This window comes from Microcaecilia unicolor, chromosome 11 (genome assembly GCF_901765095.1).
Source record: "Microcaecilia unicolor chromosome 11, aMicUni1.1, whole genome shotgun sequence".
Classification (NCBI taxonomy): Eukaryota; Metazoa; Chordata; class Amphibia; order Gymnophiona; family Siphonopidae; genus Microcaecilia; species Microcaecilia unicolor.
Window position 1 is genome coordinate 62,914,954 of NC_044041.1, and position 24,447 is coordinate 62,939,400.

The 24,447-nt window shown below is 42.6% G+C and overlaps 1 protein-coding gene across 1 annotated transcript in view; it reads left to right on the forward strand.

The window, feature by feature from the left end:
• EIF4ENIF1 (eukaryotic translation initiation factor 4E nuclear import factor 1) overlaps positions 1-24,447 on the forward strand; it is a 229,477-nt gene that overhangs the window by 105,244 nt on the left and 99,786 nt on the right. The window contains 5 exon segments of the mRNA XM_030217483.1: positions 2,291-2,359; positions 14,974-15,157; positions 16,271-16,338; positions 16,601-16,740; positions 16,933-17,026. Of these exon segments, the coding sequence (XP_030073343.1) occupies positions 2,291-2,359; positions 14,974-15,157; positions 16,271-16,338; positions 16,601-16,740; positions 16,933-17,026 (555 nt within the window).

Genomic DNA, 24,447 nt, shown 5'->3' on the forward strand with positions numbered 1-24,447 from the left:
AACATCCTTACCTTATCTTTTCAGCTACTACATTTGAGTACCAGAGAGGCCTTTTTTTTCCCCTCTTATGTAATTTTCTAACATAAAGGTTAGTTGCCTTTAATATAGCTCCTTTCAGTCTTGTCCATTGCTGTTCTACATCCTTCAGCTGTTCCTGTCCCGCTAACTGTTGAGAAATTCCCCCATCTCGGCAAAGTTAGTTCCTTTGAAATCCAGGACCTTCAATCTCGAATGAGCCCTCTCTTCTGTTTTAATATTGAACCATACCATACAATGATCACTAGATGCCAAATGGTCTGCCACCTTGACGTCAGAAACATACTCTTCATTTGTATGCACCAGGTCCAGAATAGCTCCATCCTGCGTCTTTTCCGTCACCCACTTCCTGTAGGGAATCTAAGATCTCTTTGCTTCTAGACGACCCCACAGCCGGGACACCCCATTCGACATCCGACATATTGAAGTCACCCATCAGTAGTACTTCCCCTTTCCTAGCTATCTTGCGGATGTCTTCAATTAAGTCCCTGTCCATTTCCTCCGACTGTGAGGGTGGTCTGTATATCACTCCGATATAGATACATTTTCCTTTCCCTCTTTCCAGTTTAATCCACAGTGCTTCTTCTATACCCCACATGTCCTGCAGTTCTGTCACTTGGATATCATTCTTAGCATATAATGCCACACCTCCACCCTTTTTTCCTACTCTGTCCTTCCTGAATAGATTATAGCCAGGCATAGCAACATCCCAGTTATGGTTCTCCGTGAACCAAGTTCTGTGACCGCCACTAAATCCAAGTCTGCTTCCATCATTGTAGCCTCAAGATCTAGAAGTTTGTTTCCCATACGGGCATTGGTATACAAGGCTCTCCAGATTTTACTCTTTATATTTTCTTCTATAGAGGCATTAGATGTCCTACCTTCCTTGGGGCTAATTATGGCTTTGTGGCCTTTTATTTATTTATTTACAGCATTTATATCCCACAATTTCCCACCCATGGGCAGGCCCAATGTGGCTTACAACAATCTACATAACGTAACATGTCAGGGGTCAAACAATGTCCTAGAAGTATAATGGGAAAAAGGCAAAGCGAGGTAAAGTAAAAAAGAGAGAGCAGCGGTGAGTAATGTGACACCGGGGTAAGACAGATCAGAAGGTAGAGATGCCTGGCGGGAGTGATGCATACACTTTGCCAAATAGGTCTTGAGGCCCCCTTTTAATCCTTTTTAACTACTGTTTGAAGGCAAAAAATAGCAGTGATGAGCCCTACAGCTATGATACAGGATTCTGCAGCAGGTTATACCATAGCATCTGATAAAAACTTCAGCAATAGAAATTAGATGCAGAGCATTAGTCTGCATTTGTATTCTTCTGACATTTTAATTCAAGTGATAATTATATTCCTGTTAAAATTCTGTTAGGGTTCTGTACAAACTACAGCCCAGGGGTCAGTTAGAAAAGAGCCTTTCCATTCTCCTTCCAAAAGAAATGTGTGGATGTTGGTTCCTAGCCATGAGCTTAAATCCAGAACAAAAAAAAAGTCCTGTAGGTTATTTTTTCTATTTGATACCTTTTTATAGTAGTCTAACAGCAACAATACTGTGTTAAACATGACCTTCACTCTATTGATCAGCTTTGGCCACATGTAAATGTACTCTTTTTCAGTGGCATATTCTAATTCAGTTGAATATGTGCATTAGCTGCATGTCTTTATTTTGACCCTTGATTAAAGGGATGAAGCACAGCTGCAGGCCTGGATATCAAACATCATAAATTCATAGGTTTGCATCCTCAAGCTATTGACCCTCAAGTGCTAGGGGGAAATTTAAAACTTCTGACTTGTTTGATTTAGTATTATGGATGGTATGGCATTTCAGGTTTTAGTCATTCTTTCTTTCAGTTCTATCTGTCTATATTGTTGAGATTCCACCTTTGCTAAACATTTGGCAGATAGAGGCTGTAACTTCTGTAGTTTGAAGCAGAGTGCTAGGCATTGGGCTGCATCTCTGTAGTACTTGGCAGGAGATGCTGAAGTAACCAAAGCTGGACTTTTCTCTTCTGCCATGTCTCGTCCCCCCCCCCCCCCCCCCCAACACACATCTTGACAAAAGGATCTACAGTTACAGACCAAAATGTTTCTTTTGATCCAGACTCGGGGTGTAGTGTCTCTTACACAATTGGGAACTTTTTAACTCTGGTGATGGTTATAAGTGTCTTTTCATTCTCTCATGGTCATGGTAGCTTTTGTAGATGTACATAGATCAATGAAATAACATTTTTTCCCTTTTTCAGCAAAACTTAGAAAACCATTTGCCTTCTCCTGATGTTCCAGGGTCATCTCTACAGAAGAATATTTTACAGGTATAACCACCTTACTGAACTCATTTAAATGGGCTTCCCTCTTGGGAGAGGGAGATGATTATTTCCTACCATCCTGATGGTAGTACAGTTGGAACAGCAGGTCCTGAGATTTGTAAACCTTCAATGCATTATCAAAAAAAATTTTTTTTTTTCCTTGAAGGTTGGGTGATTTTTTTTTTTTTTGGGGGGGGGGGGGGGGGGGGGGATAGCTTTTTCTTTTTTGTTTGTTTTTTTAATTGGAATAGCTGTGCTCAAGTGGAGAGACGGTTATTGAAATCTGATGCTTTTTATTTTCATAAGTTCAGAAATTAGTGGAAATGAAGATGTGGCATATTAGGAATATTTATTAGGCTTTACCGCCTTTTGGAAGGAATTTCACTCAAGGTGATATACAGCAAGAATAAACTAACCATAGCAAATAGACAATTCTCTTAGGACAAACATGCTGCAAAATTCTCACGTAGGTAGACACTGATCCGTGTCACCCGGTCCTGCATTTATGTCATAGTAAAAAAAAAAAAGAGCACTGTGCCCCACTGCACGTGCAAGTTCATTCCCGTCCGCCCACTGCACAAACTCAACTCCCTCAGTTTTCATTTTCTCCACGTGAGAAGCAGCTATCTTTTTTGCTAGCTCCTCACACATCCAATCGGAACTATTTTGAGTGCCTTTAGGCGGTTTCTTCTCCTTGCTCTTTTTTTTTTTTTTTTTAAAGCGAAAAGGAAAAAATAAAAAAAGTCCCTTTTAGTCATTAGCTTTCTGCCTGCGTCTTGCCTCCGTATAAGTTTCCATTCTTTTCGTCGCGGGCCATTCTTAGGCCTGCTCGGTTGGGTCTCTTATTTTTGTTTCTTTTCCCTCCTTTTTTTTTTTTTTTTTTTTTTTTTCAGGCATCATGAGTTTTAATTTAGCCGAAGCCATTTTTCCTTCCAGGTCCACGAAGACTCCCAGTGGCTTCAAGTGGTGTAACTGGACCATCGCGGGAAGACACACCCATTCTTGGTGTCTTCATTGCCTTGATCCAGACCGTAGTCTTGACAATTGTGTCCTTTGTCTTTGTATGAAGGAAAGGACCCATGTTTCCTGGGAGGCTCAACGCGAGCCAGGTCCAGTTCTTCGGCGTCGACAGTGTTGCACCGGGAGTCGCAGTAGGTATAGCTACTTCAAGACCCAAGACACTGGGAGCAGTGAGGCGTCAAGTGAGTCTCCACCTGTCTCGAGGCCTCCTGTTATACAGGCCCCCAGGACCATCCATTGCCAGACCCAACCCCAAGGCGATGTGAGGATTCGACGTTGTCCTAGGCACCAAGGAGCATGAGTGACGTACATTGGGCGAAGCCCAAGAAGCACCATCACTGATCTCCATCGACTCATGGTGCCGGGAGCTCTGGGGCGCCAAGAGATTCGGCACCCGCGAAGTGTCGACACCTAGAGGACCGCTCTCCCTCTATCCAGGAGGGGCCAATCTGTGTGTTTCCAAGCAGCTGAGATCCTGCTCCCGCACCGGCCCTGGCAATTCTGCAGCCTGTGCACCAGCGACCCCACAGTCTTTCCCGATGGCGGCTTTCGAATGCATCCGGGTCTTGCTTCCTGAGTTTTTTTGGATGGCTTTATGCAGTGATGTGCATTGGTATCAGGGGTGCTTGTGCCTACCATGCCTCCCACTGTGGCCCTGCCTAGCCCTCAGCCCATGGTGCGGCCTCCATCTGCACCACTTGCGTCCCTGGTATCCGACTGCCACCCAGGCCGGCACCCCCTTGACGTCGGTGGAGGAAGCTTCGCCGAAGTTGAGACATGAGCCAGTTTCTTGACGACACTCTCGAGGACATGGTTCCTCAGCATTGAGGTGGGCCGGGTCTCTGACATCCCTGAGGGAAGTGCTGTTCGACACAGAGGAGAAGCGTTCATGGGAATCGGAAGAGGATCCCAGGTATTTTTCCTCCAATGAGTCCTATGGGATTCCTTCTGAGCCCTCCACTCCACCTGAGAGGAGCAGGAGCATAGCCAGACACCCAATTTTGGGTGGGCCTGGACCCAAGATAGGTGGGCAAAAGAACTTCGCCCTGTCCCACAGGTGATTTGGTCTCTCCCTCTCTCACCTGCATGCCATATGGTCTCTCAATCATCCCCCCTCTCCCGCATACCTTTTAAATAGCAGATTTTCACTGGCAGCAAGCAACAACTAATACACACTGATCATGTTGGCCCCACAGCCTTTCCACTGATGCAACTTCCTGTTTCCTTATAGGTGAGAATATGTCTGAGGTAAGGCTGTGGGGCCGGTGCGAGCAGTATGTATCAGCTGCTGCTTGCTGCAGGCAAAGGTCTACTATTTACAAGGTATGCAGGAGAGACAGTTGTTGGAAGTTTTCAGCTGGTGGGGCTTGGGAATCCCTGCCAGCCACATCATAGGGTGCTGCTACTGGGTGGGCCTAGGCCCACCTGTAGAGGATGAGCCCAGAGTCAAAATGCTTGAGTCCTGGACTACACCTCCCCTCCAAAGGAGACAGGCAGTCCTCATACGGAACTGGGTGTCCCCTCTGACCCTGTGGTACCCAAGAAAATTGACACCCAGTATCAGATCCACGGGAAACCTGGAATGGTGAGGTCTCAGTTACACCACGACTCCATGGTGGTGGACTCCGCTCTCAGGAGAGCTAGGAGTACTTGGGACTATGCCTCAGTTCCCCTAGGCAGAGAAGCTAGGACCCTGGGCTCTTTTGGGAGAAAGATGTGGCAGGCCTCTAAGCTCATCGCCTGCATCCAGTCATACCAGTTCTTCACGAGCATGCACTTGCAGAACTTGGTGCGACAGCTGTCGGACTTGGTCGATGCTCTCCCTCCGGAGCAGGCTGAGCCGTTTTGTCAGTTGGTCAAGCAGCAGAAGGTGTGTTTCAAGTTCTTGGCTAGGGGCAGTTAATGACACTTTTGACGTGGCATCCAGGATCTCTGCCCAAGGTATAGCAATGCTCAGACTCCATGGCTACGTGTTTCTGACCTGGACCATGCTGTTCAGCAGAGGTTGGCGGATGCACCTTGTTGGGGGGATAATCTTTTTGGAGAGAAGGTTGAGGTGGTTGCTGACCAGATCAATAAGCATACTGATGCTATGTCTTCTCTCTCCTGCCGGGCATCTTCTGAAACTGCCTCCTCATCCAGGAGATATTTTGGCAAGTCGCGGAGTGCTCCTTATTGCTGCTCTAGGTGTAGGTAAACTCCTGAGGCTCGCCAGCCTGCTCAGGCTCTCCAGTGTGCTCATTCTCGTCAATAGCATGTGCCCAAGGTCCCTTCCGCTCCCCTGTCAGGAAGCCGTCCAGATGTAGCATTGGGCTCGCCAACACGGTATGTTTCTCCAAGCCACTTATCTGGCAGGCGTAAACAATGGCCTGGCTGACAGGCTGAGCAAGATAATGCAACTGCACAAGTGGTCTCTAAAGAAAGATCTTCTGAGCATGAGGCACCCCCTCAGTGTTTTTTTGCCACTCATTTCAACTGCAAGGTCCCTCAGTTCTGTTCAGGCTTCAGGCCCACGACAGACTAGTGTCAGATGCCTTCCTCCTACATTGGGGGACAGGCCTTCTGTATGCTTATCCTCCAGTACCTCTAGTGGGAAAGTCTTTGTTGAAACTCGAGCAAGACTGCGGAACTATGATTCTGATCACGCTGTACAGGCCGCGGCAGATAGGGTTCCCTCTTCTTCTGGAATTGTCCTCTGAAGAACCATGGAGACTGGAGTGTTTTCTGACCCTCATCACACAGAATGAGGGATCACTTCTACATCCCAACCTCCAGTCTCTGGCCCTCACGGACTGGATGTTGAGAGCCTAGAATTTACTTCCTTGGATCTTTCGGAGGGTGTCTCACGAGTCTTGCTGGCTTCCAGGAAAGATTCCACTAAGGTGTGTTATTTTTAAATGGAGTAGGCTTGCCGTCTGGTGTGACAGCAAGGCCATAGATCCCCTTTCTTGTCCTACATAGACCCTGCATGAATACCTTCTACACTTTGATCAGAGTACGGTCTCAAGACCAACTCTGTAAGGGTTCACCTTAGTGCAATCAGTGTGTAGAAGGTAAGTCTATCTCTGGACAGCCTTTAGTTCACTTCATGAGAGGTTTGCTTTTGTCAAAGCCCTCTGTCAAACCTCCACCAGTGTCATGGGATCTCAACATCGTTCTCAGCCAGCTGATGAAAGCACCTTTTGAGCCACTGAATTCCTGCCATTTGAAGTATGTGACCTGGAAGGTCATTTTCTTAGTGGCTGTTACTTCAGCTCATAGGGTCAGTGAGCTTTCATGCCTTAGTAGTGGATGCACCTTATACTAAGTTTCATCACATTAGAGTAGTCCTATGCACGCACCCTAAGTTCCTGCCGAAGGTGGTGTCTGAGTTCCATCTGAACCGGTTGATTGTCTTGCCAATGTTTTTTCCCTGTTCTCGTGCCCACCCTGACAAAAGCAGCTTGCAAACCTTGGACTGCAAGAGATCATTGGTCTTTTACATGGAGCGGACGAAGCCCTTCATACAGTCCGCCCAGTTGTTTTTGTTTTGACCCCAACAAGAGGAGTCGCAATCGGTAAATGCACTATTTCCAATTGGCTAGCAGATTGCATTTCCTTTCACATATGCCACTTATGCACAAGCTGGGCTGACTTTAGAGGGTCATGTCATGACTCACAATGGTCAGAGCCATGGCTACATTTTGTGTGAGCCTGAATGCTAGGGATTCCCCACTTGTGAGACTAATATAACCTGCTTGTCCTCGGATAAAGCAAAGATACTTATCTGTAGCTGGTACTCTCCGAGGACAGCAGGCTTATTATTCTCACAATCCCACCCACCTCCCCTTGGAGTTGTTTGATTCTTGTTTTCTTATTCTATTGAATTAAACTGAGGAGCGTGATGGGCGGGAAGGCACTCCGCACATGCGCAGCAGAAGGCTCTGGCAACTTTTTTGCTATCCATTATACCAGTTCCCGGGCAGACGCGGATCATCGACCCACTTGTGAGAATAGTAAGCCGGCTGTCCTCGGAGAATACTTGCTACAGGTAAGGATCTTCGCTTTATATAGCTTTTTTTTTGTTTGTTTGTTTGTATCTTGGGTTCTTGTCTTGTGTGTGACTTGCACAATATAAAGCTACTTAAAAATCCATAACGGCAAGAAAGCATTGAGGGCTAACCCACATAGATTGAACATAGATTTGATACGAATTCAAAAGTGCCTTGATGAGGTGGCTAGCTGGTTTACAGAGTATCATTTAGTACTGAATCCAGATATGACAATAGCGTCTTGGACAACAGGTCGTGGGCCAATACCATCTTTAATGCCTACTCTTTGGTAAGCAGATAGTTACAGTGCAATCCTTTAAATATTTAGGTGTAATTATTAACTCTGCCCTATCCTTTAACAAATATCTGATGTAGTAAAAAAAAATCTATCTACGGAAATTGCGTTCAATCAAACTCGATAGTCTCCTTGTGTACCCTAACATATGCCTATATCATAACACATCTTGATTACTGCAATATCGTTTACGCAGGTCTCACCAAGGTCAATTTAAAACGTTTACAAACGATTCAAAATACGGCTGCCAGTGTTATTTGTCAGGCCTCAAAGTATGACAGGATTATACCCCTCTTATACTATCTTCACTGGCTTCCGATTGAAGTCAGAATAACATTTAAGGTCCTCATTTTGACATATAAAGCACTACATTTATGAACCCCATCATATCTAGCAAATCTCACTATACCGTACTCACCGACACATACACTTCGGTCACAGATAACAGATTAGTAATTCTGTCACCCCTAAGGGCTAGATGGGAATCCACGCGAGCTTCAGCTTTCTTTTTCTTATCCCCTACACTATGGAACCGCCATTCAAAAGTAATTAGATTAGAAGAATCATATACTGGTTTTCGTAAAGCTTTAAAAACTTGTTTTTTTCAGAGTAAGTTTGAAAATCTCGCATGACAAAGGGAAATAAAATAGATATAAAGGATGTTCAGTTTCATAATGCAGCATTATAATTTTGGTTTTTAGTATGAATGGCATGTTTGTTACTACAGTATGGATGTTTTTTTGTGCTTTCCTGTGAAATACTGGATTTCTTAGTTTGTATTTTGTTTTAAATGTGTATTTTTTACAACGTAAACTGTTCTGTTTTGCTGATGCAATAAGTAACGGTATAGTAAATAAATAATCGATAGAGCAGCAGTTATAACTTTAAACTCTGCAGCTTAGTCTATGGAAAAGGGGAAATGAGTATTGGGTACCCCAGTGAATTTGTGTGTGCATGTATCCAAAGTGGAGAAATTGGTGCTGGGCAGACTGAATCATTTTTGCTTTTGTATGTGTTTTAAATATGTGTAAAACAGAAGAGGGACTAAACTCCACACCTTAAATTGCAAAACAAGACAGTGGAGATGACCAAAGGGACCAGAGTGCAGCCAAAGGTGTCTTCAAAAAATCTTTTATTGACATCAGCGCTCATAGATATGAGTATGAGGGGAGACATGATAGAAGTATATAAAATGAGTGGAGTGGAACAGGTGGATGTGAAGCGTCTGTTCACACTTTCCAAAAATACTAGGACTAGGGGGCATGCGATGAAACTACAGTGTAGTAAATTTAAAACAAATAGAAAATTTTTCTTCACCCAACGCGTAATTAAACTCTGGAATTTGTTGCCGGAGAACGTAGTGAAGGCGGTTAGCTTGGCAGAGTTTAAAAGGGGGTTGGACAGTTTCCTAAAGGACAAGTCCATAGACCACTACTAAACGGGAAAAATCCACAATTTCGGGAATAGCATGTATAAAATGTTTGTACGTTTGGGTAGTTTGCCAGATGCCCTTGACCTGGATTGGCCGCTGTTGGGGACAGGATGCTGGGCTCGATGGACCTTTGGTCTTTTCCCACTATGGCATTACTTATGTACTCATCACTTGATGGGCTTATACAGAATCACATGGTGGATTTCATGTGGGCTGTTTTTCGGCTACTTTGCCTGCATCAGGAGTTCTAACAACAAGCCCAATATGCATGTGTGAGGTGAACAAATGTACAATTGCATTAGGACGTTGTTAAAACCTATAAAACTCACACTATATCTGCTCCTACTGTTATAAAAACAGTGCTAAGTGCCTCTTTAGTGATAATGCTTATTTCATCAACAAATGAAGTCTCTGTCTGACATTTTGGGGGGGGGGGGGGGTCAGCAGTGCTAGAAGAAAGCAAAAAGCAAATAGTGAATGTATGAGAGCTGGCCCAGATTTTTAGCTTATTTTTAAACTTATTGTGCAGATGGGTGCCATGTAATCTTAGTAATAAGAGCCAACCCTAATAGCCAACCCAACACGGAGTGCCTCTTTCAAGAAAAAAACGTCCTTAACTGTAGATATTTAGAGACCTAATGTCCATGGAGTTCAGTGTTCTGATTTGCCTGTTAACTTTCTGTATCGGCAAACTTTTTTTCTGTACCAGCACAGAGCATTTTGCAGCAGTAGGTCCTTCCTGACCCCAAATCTAGAAATAGGGCATCACTTGGCAGTGTTAACTAAATCATACCCAGCAACCCTTTCTTCTAAAATATGTAGTAACGTAATGTGGATAGAACTTAATCTTTGGATAGAACAATATTTATCTTCAATAAGTATATACGCACTTGAATGCAATATCAATTGTAATTCTGTTAACCGGAAATGGCAATCGCCACTACGGCAAATGTAAGCCACATTGAGCCTGCAAAGTGGTGGGAAAATGTGGGATACAAATGCTATAAATAAGTTACTGTGCTGTTCTTAGCTCACTCTGTAAGGTGAGGGTCTACAGCCATTTTTATCCTGATACAGGAGAACAAGCGTAATATTTTCCATGTAACTGTAGCACCAAGGTGTGTGAAGGTCTCTCCCTGGATAACCTCTCATTCATCATTATTCTCTATGGATGTATTCGTGTTCATATATTCCAAAATCTCTAAATGTTCCTATATTCCCTGATATAATAAAAGTACCACCTTCACAGTTCCATTTTAGTTGACTTTTTTTTTTGTAAATACAGAGCATTTATTGCCCCATATCTTGCATCAAAATATTATTTGCTTTACCCAAAACATTGGACAAATTAGATTTGCATGTAATTGTTACTTCTAAAGTTTATTCCCTTATGCCAGGCCACAAAGTTCTAGAAGACTGCATGTTTGGGCATTTATCCTCACTAGTTTTGGTAGCTATTAGAGATTAAACTTTTTCTGGGACAATATGGGCGGTGCTAGAATAAGTAAGGGATCTTATATAGTTACTGTAATTAAATAAAGGATTTGGCTGAAAAAGAACAGCTACAAAAGTTACCTGCATTTAACTGTACATGGAAACTTGAAGGCCAGATGTCTGGAACATGGTTATTCTAGTTTTGATAATTTTGTAGTCTGATAATGGGAAAGGATGGCATTTGTGGGGAGTCCCGTCTGTTCATTTACCTAAGATATTGGCATACAAATGAGGAAAATGACACACTGACCTTGATTAAAGTAATCTCGGCACAGACTATTACCTAGTACTCATTTCTAAAGTGTTACCAGGCATATATAAGACTGTACACATAGACGAGACTGCCTTGATGAGACACACAGCAAGTGAGAATCTCTGAAATGGTCAAGGTATAAAATCAGCTCTCAAAGGGGAATGTTAATCTGGATTTGAATGTGGCTAGAGGAGGAGCATGACACATTGTTTATGTAGAACAGCCTTCCTGATTCAGTAACAGTTGATAAAGTGGGTCATTAAAGTTAGCTGTTGGAAGATAAGGGCACATATGAGTGATTTATCCAGCCTAGTGAAGTTTTAGCAGAATGCAGGGAGGAAGAAGTAATGAGCTGTAGAGTGATTGCATTTGTAGGTGAGCCATAGAAGTTAGATTCCTTAGATGCTTTCATGTAGAAGTTAATGTAATGACTTGAGGAGAGAAGGTATGTGGTTGTAGCCATGCTGAAGGAAGGTAAGTTGTGCAGTGGCACTTTGAATAGATTACAGTAGAGAATGATGGTTTTGTTGGAAGATCTGCAAGGAGTAAGTTACAGTAGTCAAGTGGAAGGTGAAAAGAGTGGAAAGCTTTTTGAGCATGTTACTAAAATGGAAGGACTTCTTGTACCAAATGTTGAAAGGGAATAAATAACATACTTCATCAAGGGATGCCAAAAGAAGAGCAAAGAGAGGAAGTGGGTTTGAGGGTTTAGGATAATGAGGTTGTTCTATTTTGGCCATCCTTAAGTTTAAGATAGAACATCTAGACTGAGATTTGGAACCAGATTCTCTGTAAAAATATCTGGTGTACAGAAGCAGACTTGAAAGTAATTGGCATATAAGCTATAAGAGAAAAGAGAAGGTAGCCTAGGATCCAGCCTTGGTATACTGACCAAGGGGGAAGAATTGCTAGAAGATACATTAAGTACAATAGGAGAGAGGAGAGAGAGAACCGAATCCCAGAATTCAGTTGTGTATAGTGTTAAGGAATAGATGGTGATCACCGGTAGCAAAAGCAGCAGATGAGTCGAAGGATGAGAACAGAATAAAAACCTCCAGCCTTGGCTTTAAAGAGGTTGCTAGAAACTAGCAAGATCAGTTTATGGACTATAGAAGGTAAAAGCCAGATAAACAGATCTAGAATGGTTTTGAGATGGTGAGGGGGTGGGGGAGCGAAGAGTTCAGTTTGGATAAAAAATGGAGGAGGGAGATGGTATGATAGCAGGACTGGTAGGATCCAGGAAAGGTTTTTTGAGTGATATGAACACAGCATGCTTGAAGAGGAAAGTCACAGTGAAGTGATCAGTTGAAGATGTGGTAGGTGACTGAAGAGGAGAGAAAACTGATGAGTTAGGTGGGAATGGGATGGGTAAGGAGAGGAGGTCAGGGACAAAGTTGGAAAGGTGAATGAAATGAAGGGGTGACTGAAGGAGAACTTACAATCTCCATTTTGTTATAGAAAAAGCCAAAGTCTGTGCGGAAAATTAGAAATTAAATGAGAGGAATTTTGAAGATGGAAGTGAGTGGTAATGAATGGACACAATCCTTGGTTTGTCTCCTTTCCTTTTATTATACCTGCCGTCATGAATTTTGAAATATATAAAGTCAATATGGGAGCAGTATTTTAGCTCTCTGTGAAAGGGGTGCAGGAGCATAGAAGGCAAAATATAGAGGCGAGCCAAGGTTGAGGTATGGCATGCCTTACACCTGAATGGGACAAGTGTCTAAAGCAGATGAAAGTAGTGTGAAGAATTGGTCTCAAAGGTTATAGAGAAGAAAGAATTGGAGATGGTGCAAGGGTCAATAGCCTGGATGTTTCTAAAGATGTTGGTGATAGGATGAGACTAGGACGAATGGTATTTAAGGGTGAAAAATAGGTAATGGTCAAAGACCAGCTTTCCAATTAGATTTGGCTGTTAATTATAGCCTAATGGTGCCTTCCCTTTAGCTGGCATCTTTACGTTTTGCATGGGTGTTTCCATTTATTATTTTGACTTTCATGTGATGTGATGTAGCAAAATGCAGATATTCTTATAAGAACATAAGAATTGCCTTACTGGTTCAGACAAAAGGTCCATCTAGCCCGGTATCCTATTTGTAGCAGTAGCCAAGCTAGGTCACAAATACCTGGCAAAATGCTAAAAAGTAAACATTCCATGCTGCTTACAAAGTCCATTCTGTTTCCATATAAAGTTTACTGCTTAATATTCTCAAAGCTGCAGACACTTATTCTCCCTGTACTTAGCATTGGTCTAGCTGACTTAGTTGCTGGTTTCTGTTCTGGTGAAGTGCTTGTGCAAATGACTGATCCAATCTCGTTTTTAAAACTCAAAATCAATGTAGTTTTTAAGGCCTCCTTTGTCCTCCATTGTATTCATGCTGTCTAGCCTCTCTTCTCACTCTTTTTTTTTTTTTTCTCTGTGCCCTTCTTCTCTGCTTAGTTATCACTCGCCAAGACTACTGCAACTCTTTATGCTGGTTTTCCACTCTACTCCCTGAAATGCCTTAAATTGATACAATCTACTGCAGTTACTTTCTTACATCACTCTAGTCCTTTTGATCATCATACCCCACTCTCTCAAACACTGGTTGCCCCTTTCTGCTTGTATACAGTAGAGAATGACATGGGGAAGGGGACACGCAGTAACTGCGAGGATAGGGAAAGGGCGGGGACAGATCCCATGGGGACGGGATGGGGACAAACTTTGTCCCCGTGTCATTTTCTACTTTGAAGCTTGTTAATGAACTAGACTTTGTTTGAGTGATGCAGACAATGATATTTTGATTTTTTTTTTTTTTGAAAAACAAGCAAACATGCTGGCCACAACTAGAAAAATTTGTATGGGGGATCCTGTACATCCTGCTACCAGCACATCTTCTAAGACATCTTTTATTGCAGGAAGGACTGTGAAAGACAGGAGAGCTAGACTCAACCCTGAGATTGTTGGACTTCTTACACATCCACAGCTTAAAAAATCATAACAGTGCTTCATAGGGCATATTTCTCCCCTCCAGGGCATACAGAACGGGTTGTATTTTGTATCCTTGGACATTTTAACAGGGTGGATTAGGATTTCTTGGGGTAGTAGAAATTAGCTTTTCGGGTTGGAAGGGTGCTGTTCTATTTGTAATTTATACACAAAGGTTGCACAGCATATTGTTTTTATACTTTAATAAAAAGATTTAAATATAAAATCATAATTGTTTGAGGCTTCTGTAGATGGGGACGAAGACAGGGCTTACGGGGAGGGGATGGAGACAGAACTTGCGGTGATGGAGTGGGGACGGAGACTGAACCCATGGGAACGGGACGGGGATAAACCTTGTCCCCGTGTCATTCTCTAGTGTACAGCTCAAGCTTCTAAGTCTCGTGTTTTTCACCTCCCTTCAACTCCTAACCATCTCTCTTGCCTTCTCATTCCTTATATCCTGTCCTGTACACCTTGCTCAACCTCTCCTGACCTTCTGCGATTCCTGCCCCCCTTCCATTATTCCATCTGGATTTACTTCTGATTCTGCCATCGGCTATACCGGTCCAAAGCTTGGAATGGTTTGCCCGCTCCTCTTCCACCTAAACCCCCTTATGTCAGATTTAAAGCAGCTTTAAAAACTCCCCTCTTCAGCCTTGTCTACCCTGCTTCTCTAATTTCCCTCCCTCCCTTTCTCTGGTATTTTATATAAACAACTTAGAAGCCAGTCCCTGGCATATGCAATATATCAAGTTTTGTAAAAATAAAAAATAAATTCCAAGGAACATGTTGCTCCCTTAATGATTTATTTAAGTAATTGAACACACGCATAAACTACTTCTGGATGTATTCATGCTGCTGCTAATCCCTTATTGTTTTACTTGGTCATATTTTGTGATAGAGCACATATAACACTTTAAAATCTTTAGTATGTTTTAACTTTGCATGTGTAACTTGCTAAACTAAAATGAAGAGCTGAAAGAAGTGCCCATACATACACAGGGTGAACAGATACTGTACAGTGTGTGATGTGTGCACAGTGGCTTTTTATAGCTGTAGATTAAACTCTAGCTGCAAGTTATATTGACTTCTCATTATTTTCTTGATCACAATATTTCCTGCTGTAGGAGCTCCTTGGTCCTCCTCTGACCAAAACAGTCTCATCCAATGTTCTGAGTGGGTTGATGGGTGCACTGGATCCTGCAACCTCTCTACGGAGCCAGAAGACACCATCTCCTCCCACCTCCCAAGTGTTTCCAGCTCGTGCTTCCTCAGCAGACTATTTGCGCCCTCGAATATCCTCACCCATCGGTAATGAGTCTGCTCCAGCTCTATCCTGTGGTAACTGATGCAGACGTGTAAAAAGGAGGGGTTATGTCCTTCATCATGCAGGATCCCATATGCGGTCAGCAATACTAATGCAAGAAGTAGCTTGCCTAGAGCTAAAACAGTCCTGCTGTATCCTACCTTCAGTTTTCTATTATAGAAACGTTCCTGCTTTCAATTTTCACAGTATCAGTGTTGACCTGTGCTTTCATGTACTCACCTCTTCCTTATCGAGACCCCTCTGGCTGAAGTAGAGCATTTTCAGAATAAAGGCCTGTGAAGAAAGCTGGTACATGAATGCTCTTCTCCACAGTACTGACACCTATAAGTATTTAGAATCTGCAAGTCCAAGTATCCAAGTTTGTGTTCACTGGAGGGCAGGATACAAAAAATTATCAGGGTGGTGTACAATCTAAAATAGGGAAAAGAGACCAGAGAACATACAATAGGTTAGGATGGAGAACTACAGTCTTCGAAAGGAAAGGGGGGGGGGGAGGGTAAAAACAGGAGGCATAGCAGCTCTTGTTATAGGATCCTACCAGAGATCCTCCAGGTTCCCAACAGAAAACACCAACTTTGGGAGAATGTGTCCTGAAATAAGAAAGTTTTGAGACCACTCTGTAGTTCTGTATCAATTTTTGACTCGCCACTGTTGAATGCTACAATTTCAGGATATTCAGAACTGGTCATAGAAGGATGTAATAGATACAATAACTTACTAAAATTAGCCCTTTTTGTTTGGCTTTGCAGTAACGGGACCTTGGCACTACAGTACCATTAAAAATGTTTTATTGTAACAAAAATGTAAAGGACTGGCTAAATCATACTGCTTCTAAAATCGCTGCTTTTGAGCATTCTTAAAAATGACATGTTATAAGTTGGTGGTCCTCTTATTTAAGTTGACCTCAAACTTGCATATAAATGGTATGGCATGCTTCTAAGAAAACTGCAGTACCCTCATAATAAACCTCTATATTCAAAAGTGCTGCAGTGGAGATGGCACTGTCATCAAGATGCCTTTATTGTAGAATTTAATCATAAAGTAAATATATGCATGCTGGTTTAACCTTTTTTTTATTATTATTATTATTTCTATAGGTTTTGCACCTGGCCCTCAGCTCCTTCGGGATCATGTAGCTGACTTGCAGAAGCATATTCCATCACAGGTTATATGTTTTCATTCCTATCCTAGTTTGCAGTTTCACCTTTTAGACCTTTGTGGGACAGAGAGCTGCTTAACGAAGTGACTGAGCATTCTGTATAGTCTGTTTCTGCTAGGGGCATTGTATCTTAAGGAATGCTGACTGGGCATGTTCACCACTCCTGCAGGCCACTTGTCAGTAGATGACATTGGACAGCATGCTGAAGGAGTGGTAGTAGATTAAAGAATGGAGTGTTGTAACTTGTCTTTTTTTTTCCTCCCCATAGGTTAGTCCCTTTGAGGTTCAGCAAGCTGCACTAGATGGGCTTCTCCTGCCACATGAGCTGTCCATTCAGGCAGCAAACTTTTATCAGCCAGATACTGGCAGTGTGCCAATAGAGCGAGGCCGAGATGGTTATTTAAACAGGTAGGTCAGAATTGAGCAACAGTATGCATTGGTGCTTTATGGTCTTTCTGAAGGTACTATATATATACATAAATATCTGAATTTTCTGTCATTATCTAACAATATACAGTATCTCATGGAAGATTAGGGGAGCACACAACACATCTCACCATTAACACTGATTTTTTTTTTTGGGGGGGGGTTTCTTCACAGGCTGCAGCTGCCACAGAGATTAAATAAATCACCAGGTGCCGCTCATAGAGTCAGCGCTGCCTCCCCATCCCATGCTGCCTCCATCACTAGTATGGTTAGTGGAAACTGTGTGGACTGGTAGTATGATTTGTTATGCCTTGTTCAAAGTTTGATTTGCTGTGGCCATATCTAAATTTTTTTTATTTTATAATTTTTTTTTTTTTTTTCTTAAATCCTGCCCCTAGCTCTTCTCTTGGACAAGAGGGGTCATGCAGGCACATTTTACTGTTGACATCCTCCGGATGGATTCCATTTGTGGTGCTCTCCTATAGCTCAGAGAACTTCTTTTTTTTTTTCTTTTAAAGGGTCCCTGAGCATGCACAGATGTCCTGCACTAATGAATGTTTCACTCTTCTTCAGTATTTTATCTCCATGGTCACATGTGCACAGTTTAGTTCTCCTCTCTAGTCATGCCTGGTTTTGCTTTTTTTTTTTTCTCTCTCTCTCTCTCTCTCTTTGTGAGAAAATATCAATGCTAAAATTGCCACACTGGAGCTGGTAGCAGTATCCATTGGAGCTAAGCAAATAGTAATTTTGACCCGGGACTACTCCCACCACACTGGAGGTGGGAGGAGACAGTGTCTTCTTGCTCCGTAGAGAGGTTGCAGGATCCAGTGCACCCATCAGCCCATTCAGAACATTGGATGAGCTTGTTTTGGTCAGAGGAGAACCGAGGAGCTCTTACAGCAGGAAATATTTTGATCAAAAAAAACAAAAGAGAAGTCAATATAAAGTGCAGGTGGAGTCTAATCTACAGCTTATAAAAAGAAAGTGAAAGCTTCTTCCAAATTGGGTTTTCATAGGGGTGGAAGTAAGTCAAATATAGCTAGTGGCTCAATTCCTCCACCACCTCAGTTGTTAACTCAGCCACTTTCCCTCAGTTTGAGGTGGAGGCAGGCAATCAAATTAGTTCATCAGCACAGCCCCTGGAGATGAATTGACTGGTTTGCTGTGCTTTCCTATTATAAATGGATTTCAGAGTATATTTTAAGTATTTTAATGGTATATTTTAATATTTAATGTTATATTATATTGTAAAGCGTTCTGATTTACCTTTGTAATAAGTGACGGTCTAGTAAATGAATAAACGGTAAACGAATAGGGAAGCAATTGTGTTGCATGACTCTAAACAAGCAAAAATTGACAGCAAGCCTTCTCAGCCACAGGAACGTTGTCTCCAGGCAACCTCACTGCCATTGTCTTCCACAAGTGAAGCTTTTCTACTTTTAAACTGTCTGTTTCAAAACTTTCTCAATCTCCCCTTTTTTTTTTTTTTTTTTTTAAACATCTTTATTTGGATGTCACATCGTTACAGCGAAGAAACACTTTCCAGAACAGTACACCATTCAACAAAAAGACATTGATCATTGTGTCTCCCGCACTACAACCCCATTAGTTATCTCCCTCCCCCCACCCTCCCATTCCCTAGCCCCAAAACAGAACAACAGAAAAAAAAATCATATTACCATGGTAATCATTAGGAGGATCTAAATATATATCAAGTCTATCCCATTAATTTAATTTATACCAGGTACTGTACTAAATTCAGAAAGTTCATAATACAAAATCAGCACTCAATATGTATAGAGCCCCACCAACATACCCCTTATACATTCAAAAGCAAGATACGTTCCTTGTGGGTAAGTATAGACCAATAAGGTTCCCATACATCCTGGAAAAGTTTCCACTGAGACTCGGGTCTATTACCCACTAGCTTATGTTCGAAGAGAGCCATATCAAACAACAATGTACGCCAGACTGATAATTGGGGGATTCTGTGCATTCGCCACTGGGTCAGGATGACCTTTTTGGCCAAAAGTATGGGTTTGCCAGAAACAAGCTCTGCGCATCCGACTCCACCTGCAATTGTGTCCCATCTCGAAATAGAAAACCCACAGAATTTAGCACAATCTTCCTTCCCAAACATCGGCACAGAAAACTTCTTACCCCCTCCCAAAAGACCTGAATCTTTGCTCAAGTCCAGAACATATGACCTAACGTAGCCCCATCCTGCCCACATTTGGGGCACCTGCCTGATTCAGCCACTCAGCCTTTAAATGCCCTCAAGGAGCAATATGTGTACATTATAAAAATTTATATTCCTGCTCTCTATGAAGCATATTTATAGAGATTTTAGCAATAGTATTAAGAAAGGTCTGAAACACTACAATTCAATTCCCTCGACCAAGCCTCCGCCACACTCTGCAAAGAGAGGCCAGGTTGAGTCTCAGAGGGCCCTTGGATATTGGCTGAGGCGAGGGTGCTCCGGGTCTTCCAATCTCAAACACAACGTAACCTGTTGAGCAAAGGAAGCCCAAGGGTGGTCACCGGCAAGGAGGAAATATAGTGCCTCATCTGCAAAAACATGAAAATATCAGAGTCCACCAGTCCATATCTCTCTCTCAAAGTAGAGAAGGGAAGCAGCTTACCCTCTGCATCCAACAAATTTCCTATCCAGCGTATATCTCTCCCCCACTCTTCCCCAAAAATTCTCCCACTTCCCAAACCTGGAGTGAAATCAGGATTGCCCTTCAGAGTCAGAAAAAGGAGAGGCATATCTAAAACCCTGCAAATATATGCACAGAGCCTACCAAACACTCCTCATGTATTTTCATATCACATGTTGCCCAAAGGCTTCCCACAAATTAGCTGCCCGAGCACGTAACGTATATGAAGCCGACAAAGGACGTAGAAACATGGCCTGTATCTCCCAAGGTGTAAAGTCCAATGTGCCCAGAAGCCAATCTCTTATATGTCTCATTTCACAGACCAAATTGTACTGCCTCAAGTCCATAAGTCCAATCCACCCTTCGACCTAGGTGTATCATAAGAGTGGAATAGCCTCAAAGCCGTATGCAACTTTGTAAATCCACCTCTCTTAACCACAAAGGCAACGTCTGCAACTGGTAATAGCCATCTGGGCACTATAAGCATGTTATACAGAAAACTGCCCGAAAAGGGCCAATGGTAGCCCTGTCCATAACCACAGGCAATCCACCGATTTCTGCAGAAGTGGGTGTATGTTTAACTCATATAACCTGCTCAAGTCAGCTGGAATGTACATACCTAAATACCTAAGGGAACCCATTGCCTCTTTTAGTGCAAAGCCAACCCCCAAATCGTCAACCCACATATTTATCGGTAAAGCCTCTGACTTCGAGACATTCAACCTGAGCCCCAGATAGATGACCAAATCTGTAAACATCTGCAGTGGCAGTGTCCGTCCCGGGTCCGCCACAAGAAGCATGATATCATGTGCAAAAGCCATGCACTTTAATGGAGCACAATTCCTTGATACTTCAATCCCCATTATATGCGTACTACCTCTAAACTTCAGCAGCAGAGGCTCTAAGAAAAGAATATATAGTAAAGGGCGAAAGCGGACAGCCCTGTCTTGTACCTCTCCCTAGAGAGAAAACCTCAGATGATATTCCATTCGCTAACACGGCAGCTGTGCGGTTTGTATGGCCTGGAGAAAGAAGCCATCTATACCATAGGAACCAATAGAGAATAAAAAAGGCTATTCTACCCTATCAAAAGCTTTCTCGGAGTCGAAACTGATAGCCATAGCAGGGATGGACAAATGCGCACAGCGCTCCAATCCTAGAAGCAACCGCCTCACATTCACTCCAACATGCTGTCCTTTCACAAAGCCCACTTGGTGAGGTCCCACAAGCTTAGGAATCAATAGAGCTAAACGCTCAGCTAGGATTTTCGCTAACAATTTAAGATCTACATTTATAAGAGAGAGAGGCCTATAGGATTCTGGCTGCAGAGGGTCCTTCCCTGGTTTGGGCAGGACCGTAATCAATGCCTGGTTGGACCACTGGGGAAAGGACCTCTTCTGTATAGCAGTGTCAAAGTAGTCCCAAGATAACTATCACTCCAGTGTTTAAAATTTTATAAAATTCTCCACTGTAGCCATCAGGCCCAGGCGATTTGTGCAGCTGCAAACTCTTTATAGCTCTCTGTATTTCAGGTCCAGATAGGGGCTCATTCAATTTAGTTTTTTCCTCATCCGACAAATGAGGGACTCCACAAGTGTGCAGAAAAGAATCTATCTTCTCTTGCTGTCCACTTCTGCCCTATACAGGGAGCTATAAAATTGGACAAAGAACGATTCTGTTTTTGCTCCATCACAACCTGACCCTTCAAGTCTTGAAGTGCAGATATTACTGTTGGCCTATTCCAACTTTTTGTAAGATTTGCCAAAAGTCTACCAGATTTATTTCCAAATCTAAAAAGATGGAACTTATAGTAAAAAGCTTTTTTCTGGGCCTGCTCTTGAAAGAGGTTGTTTAGAGCTGTCTGTGTTTGCTCTAAAGAGTGCCTACATGCCCCAGTTGGATGTGTCTGCATCTGTCTCTCTTTAGCATTCGAATTTTCCTCTCTAAATCAACCATATGACTAACATGGTGTTTTTTTTCTGCTTGATAACAAAAGATATTATGTCCCCTTTCCTGCTTCCCACATCAAAGCTGGATCTGAAACATGGTCTTTATTATTACTTAGAAATTCCTCCCACTTTTGGGTGAGGTATCGTCAAAGACTTGGTTTGTGTAATGATGAGCCGGAAATCGCCACCTGCCTCTTCCCTTCCCTTGGATCTCCTAGATCTGCAATTATATGGATAGGTGAATGGTCTGAAATCACTAAGGGTCCAATTTCCGCCCCCTCTATCTTATGGAACATATCTTTAGTAACAAATATATAGTCTATTCGGGACTGTGTTGCGTGGGCCCTGGAGACATGCATATAATCTCTCTCTTGTGGATGTAACATTTTCCATGGGTCCACAGAGTCCAAACTACGCAAAAAGACCCCCAAGACCTTCTGTAGATCTAGGCCTGGCTCTCTGCATCCCAGCACTAGTATCTAGATGTGAATCCAAGATAGCATTGAAGTCACCTAAAAGAATTTAAGGCCCAGCAATATTGGACATTTTGCTATTATATTTCTAAGAAAACTTTTTTGTGCAACATTGGGTGCATATACTGAAACCAACGTAGTATTAAAAGTGATTGAGTTTCCCCTCCACTATGATAAACTTCCCCTCTGTGTCCTTAGTGACCCTATGGTGAATGAAGGGCACCGATTTGCGAATAAAGAGAGCTACTCCTGCTCTTGGGTGCAGATGCGTAATGGCACTGAGCTAACCATGATCTTTTTAGCTTCTGATGCTCAATATCATTAAGTTTAGTTTCTTGCAAACCCACAGTGTCAGCCTTGTATCTTCCCAGATACTGCAAAATCTTAGATCTCTTTATTGGCGAGTTGACTCCCGACACATTCCATGATAGTAATTTCAAGCCCTTAGGCGCCGTCTTGAGAGCACTGAAACCAAAATAAAAACCCACCATATGTGTTAACCCCCACCAGAGAGCCCAGCTCCCCTCTGGTGAGTCGCCACCCTTGCACACTGTCCAACACCAGGTAAAATCATACTCTTCCCACAAGACCTGCTTATTAACTCCTCCCTTCTCAAAACATCCCCCCTCTTCCCTCCTCCCCCTTCACACTCACCAAGGGCAAACGTTATGATGCATCCCGCCCCCCTCCACACATACATCTCCCTTCCCTCGTCCCAAGCCCCACAGCTACACCCTCCACCCATCATACCTTAATAATCTTATGTTGCTTACATATATGTCTAGAAACTTAACTGAGTTACTGTGCTCCAAGGATAGAAAAGGAACACACCGTGTCCAACATTAAATCAATAGGTTAAGAAACAAACCACTGTGTCTATAACCTCAGACAGGGTATAGAAAGGTGATCCTAGAAGAGTGTTCATGAATATATCAATTCGGGAACCATTGCTTCACTTGCAATTTAGCAGCTTCACTGCTATCAAAAACATGGACTTTTCCCTTCTTAACGATGCAAAGACAGGCAGGGAACTGTAGGGTGAATCTTAATTGTTTTACATATCTCCAAATAGTCTTTTCGTAGTTGCACCACAGAGGCCGAGTAGTCCTGGAACAGGAGCACTTTAGTATTCTGGAACTGCAAGTCCTGCATCATTCTATATTTCCTTAAAATTTTGTTGTTTTTGCGCAAAATTCAGAATCCATGCCACCACCACGCAGGGCCGAGCCGCCCCTTCTACAAGTCTTCCCACACGGTGCATGCGTTCTATCCAGATAGGCCCCATTGAGGATTCAGCCAGCAGCGATTCCTTTTTTTTAAATTTTTTTTATCATTTTACTTAATTACATTCACATTTATCACATAAATGTAAGGGAAAACAGAAATTAATATTCAAAAAGAAAACATTTTCTCCCACCAATATATGTTATATAATCGTCCACAACTGGGAGATCCACGATCAGGAAAACAATCTCAAAGAAAATAAAAAAACTCAAAATGGTTAATCTTACAATTCACTTTTTCTGAGGGAGGAAGGTTAATCGGTAATTGCAGCCGGTAGAGTGGTAACAAAAAAAGTTGCTGCAGAGGGTTCTTCATCTGTTCTTTCAACTTCACAATCTCTTATTTCTTAGGTTCAACAAATAACTATTAAAATTCAAAGAAATAGAACACTTACAAGGGAATCGCACTAGGAAGGTCCCACTTAGGGCAATGATCTTTGGCTTAAAAGCCAAGAGTTCACACCTCCTAGTCTGCGATTCCCCTGATAAGTCAGGAAATATATTTATCTTTAAACCCAAAAAACTATCAACCATGTGTCGGAAATACAATTTCAAAACATTATTCCTATCTAAATCAAAGGCGAAAGTCATTAGTAATATAGCTTTTCCAAAATATCAGTTAAGTTCACATCTCTTTTCTCTGATAAAGAAGACTATTTTAGGGGATATATAAACCGCTTTAGACACTGGAGGGTGGCTCAGAAAATGTTTGCAAATTATCAGAGAAATATTTCTTCAACAGTTCAATAAAAGAAAAAATTCCATAGTCAGTCTCTATTTTTATTATCTTGGACTTCCACTTTGTTAGATAAGTATTAATATAAATTCTTTAATTCACATGTTTATTCCTGAAAAATTTTAAACATCTGAAGAAGAAAGTTATTCACACTCTGCAGCACTTCTCATAATGCGTCCATTGTGACATTTTTTTTTTTGCTTCACCAGGTCCAATTTCTCCACAGAAACCGCTCCAGATATCTTCGGGGGGGGGGGGGGGGGGGGGGGGGAAGAACTCACTTTCCAGTCCCCCAGTTGGTTTATTATCCGGAGTCGATGCTGCGCCAGGACCTTCTCGGGTCACATGAAAATCCTGACCCACTTCGGGCGTTTCCACTGTCAACGTCCATAGCGAAGCATTACTGTTTCCGGGTCTTGGAGGGGTCGTGCCAACAGGGGGACTAAGTCACTCCCTCTCCACTGAAATTCGGTAATAAAGCCTTCCCCGAAACAGGACCCGATATCCCCGATGTTTTGACCCCGAATCTCTCCAAAGTAGGCTGAGAAGTGGTGGGAACCCCAGCCGTGTTCGAGGAGGACAACACCA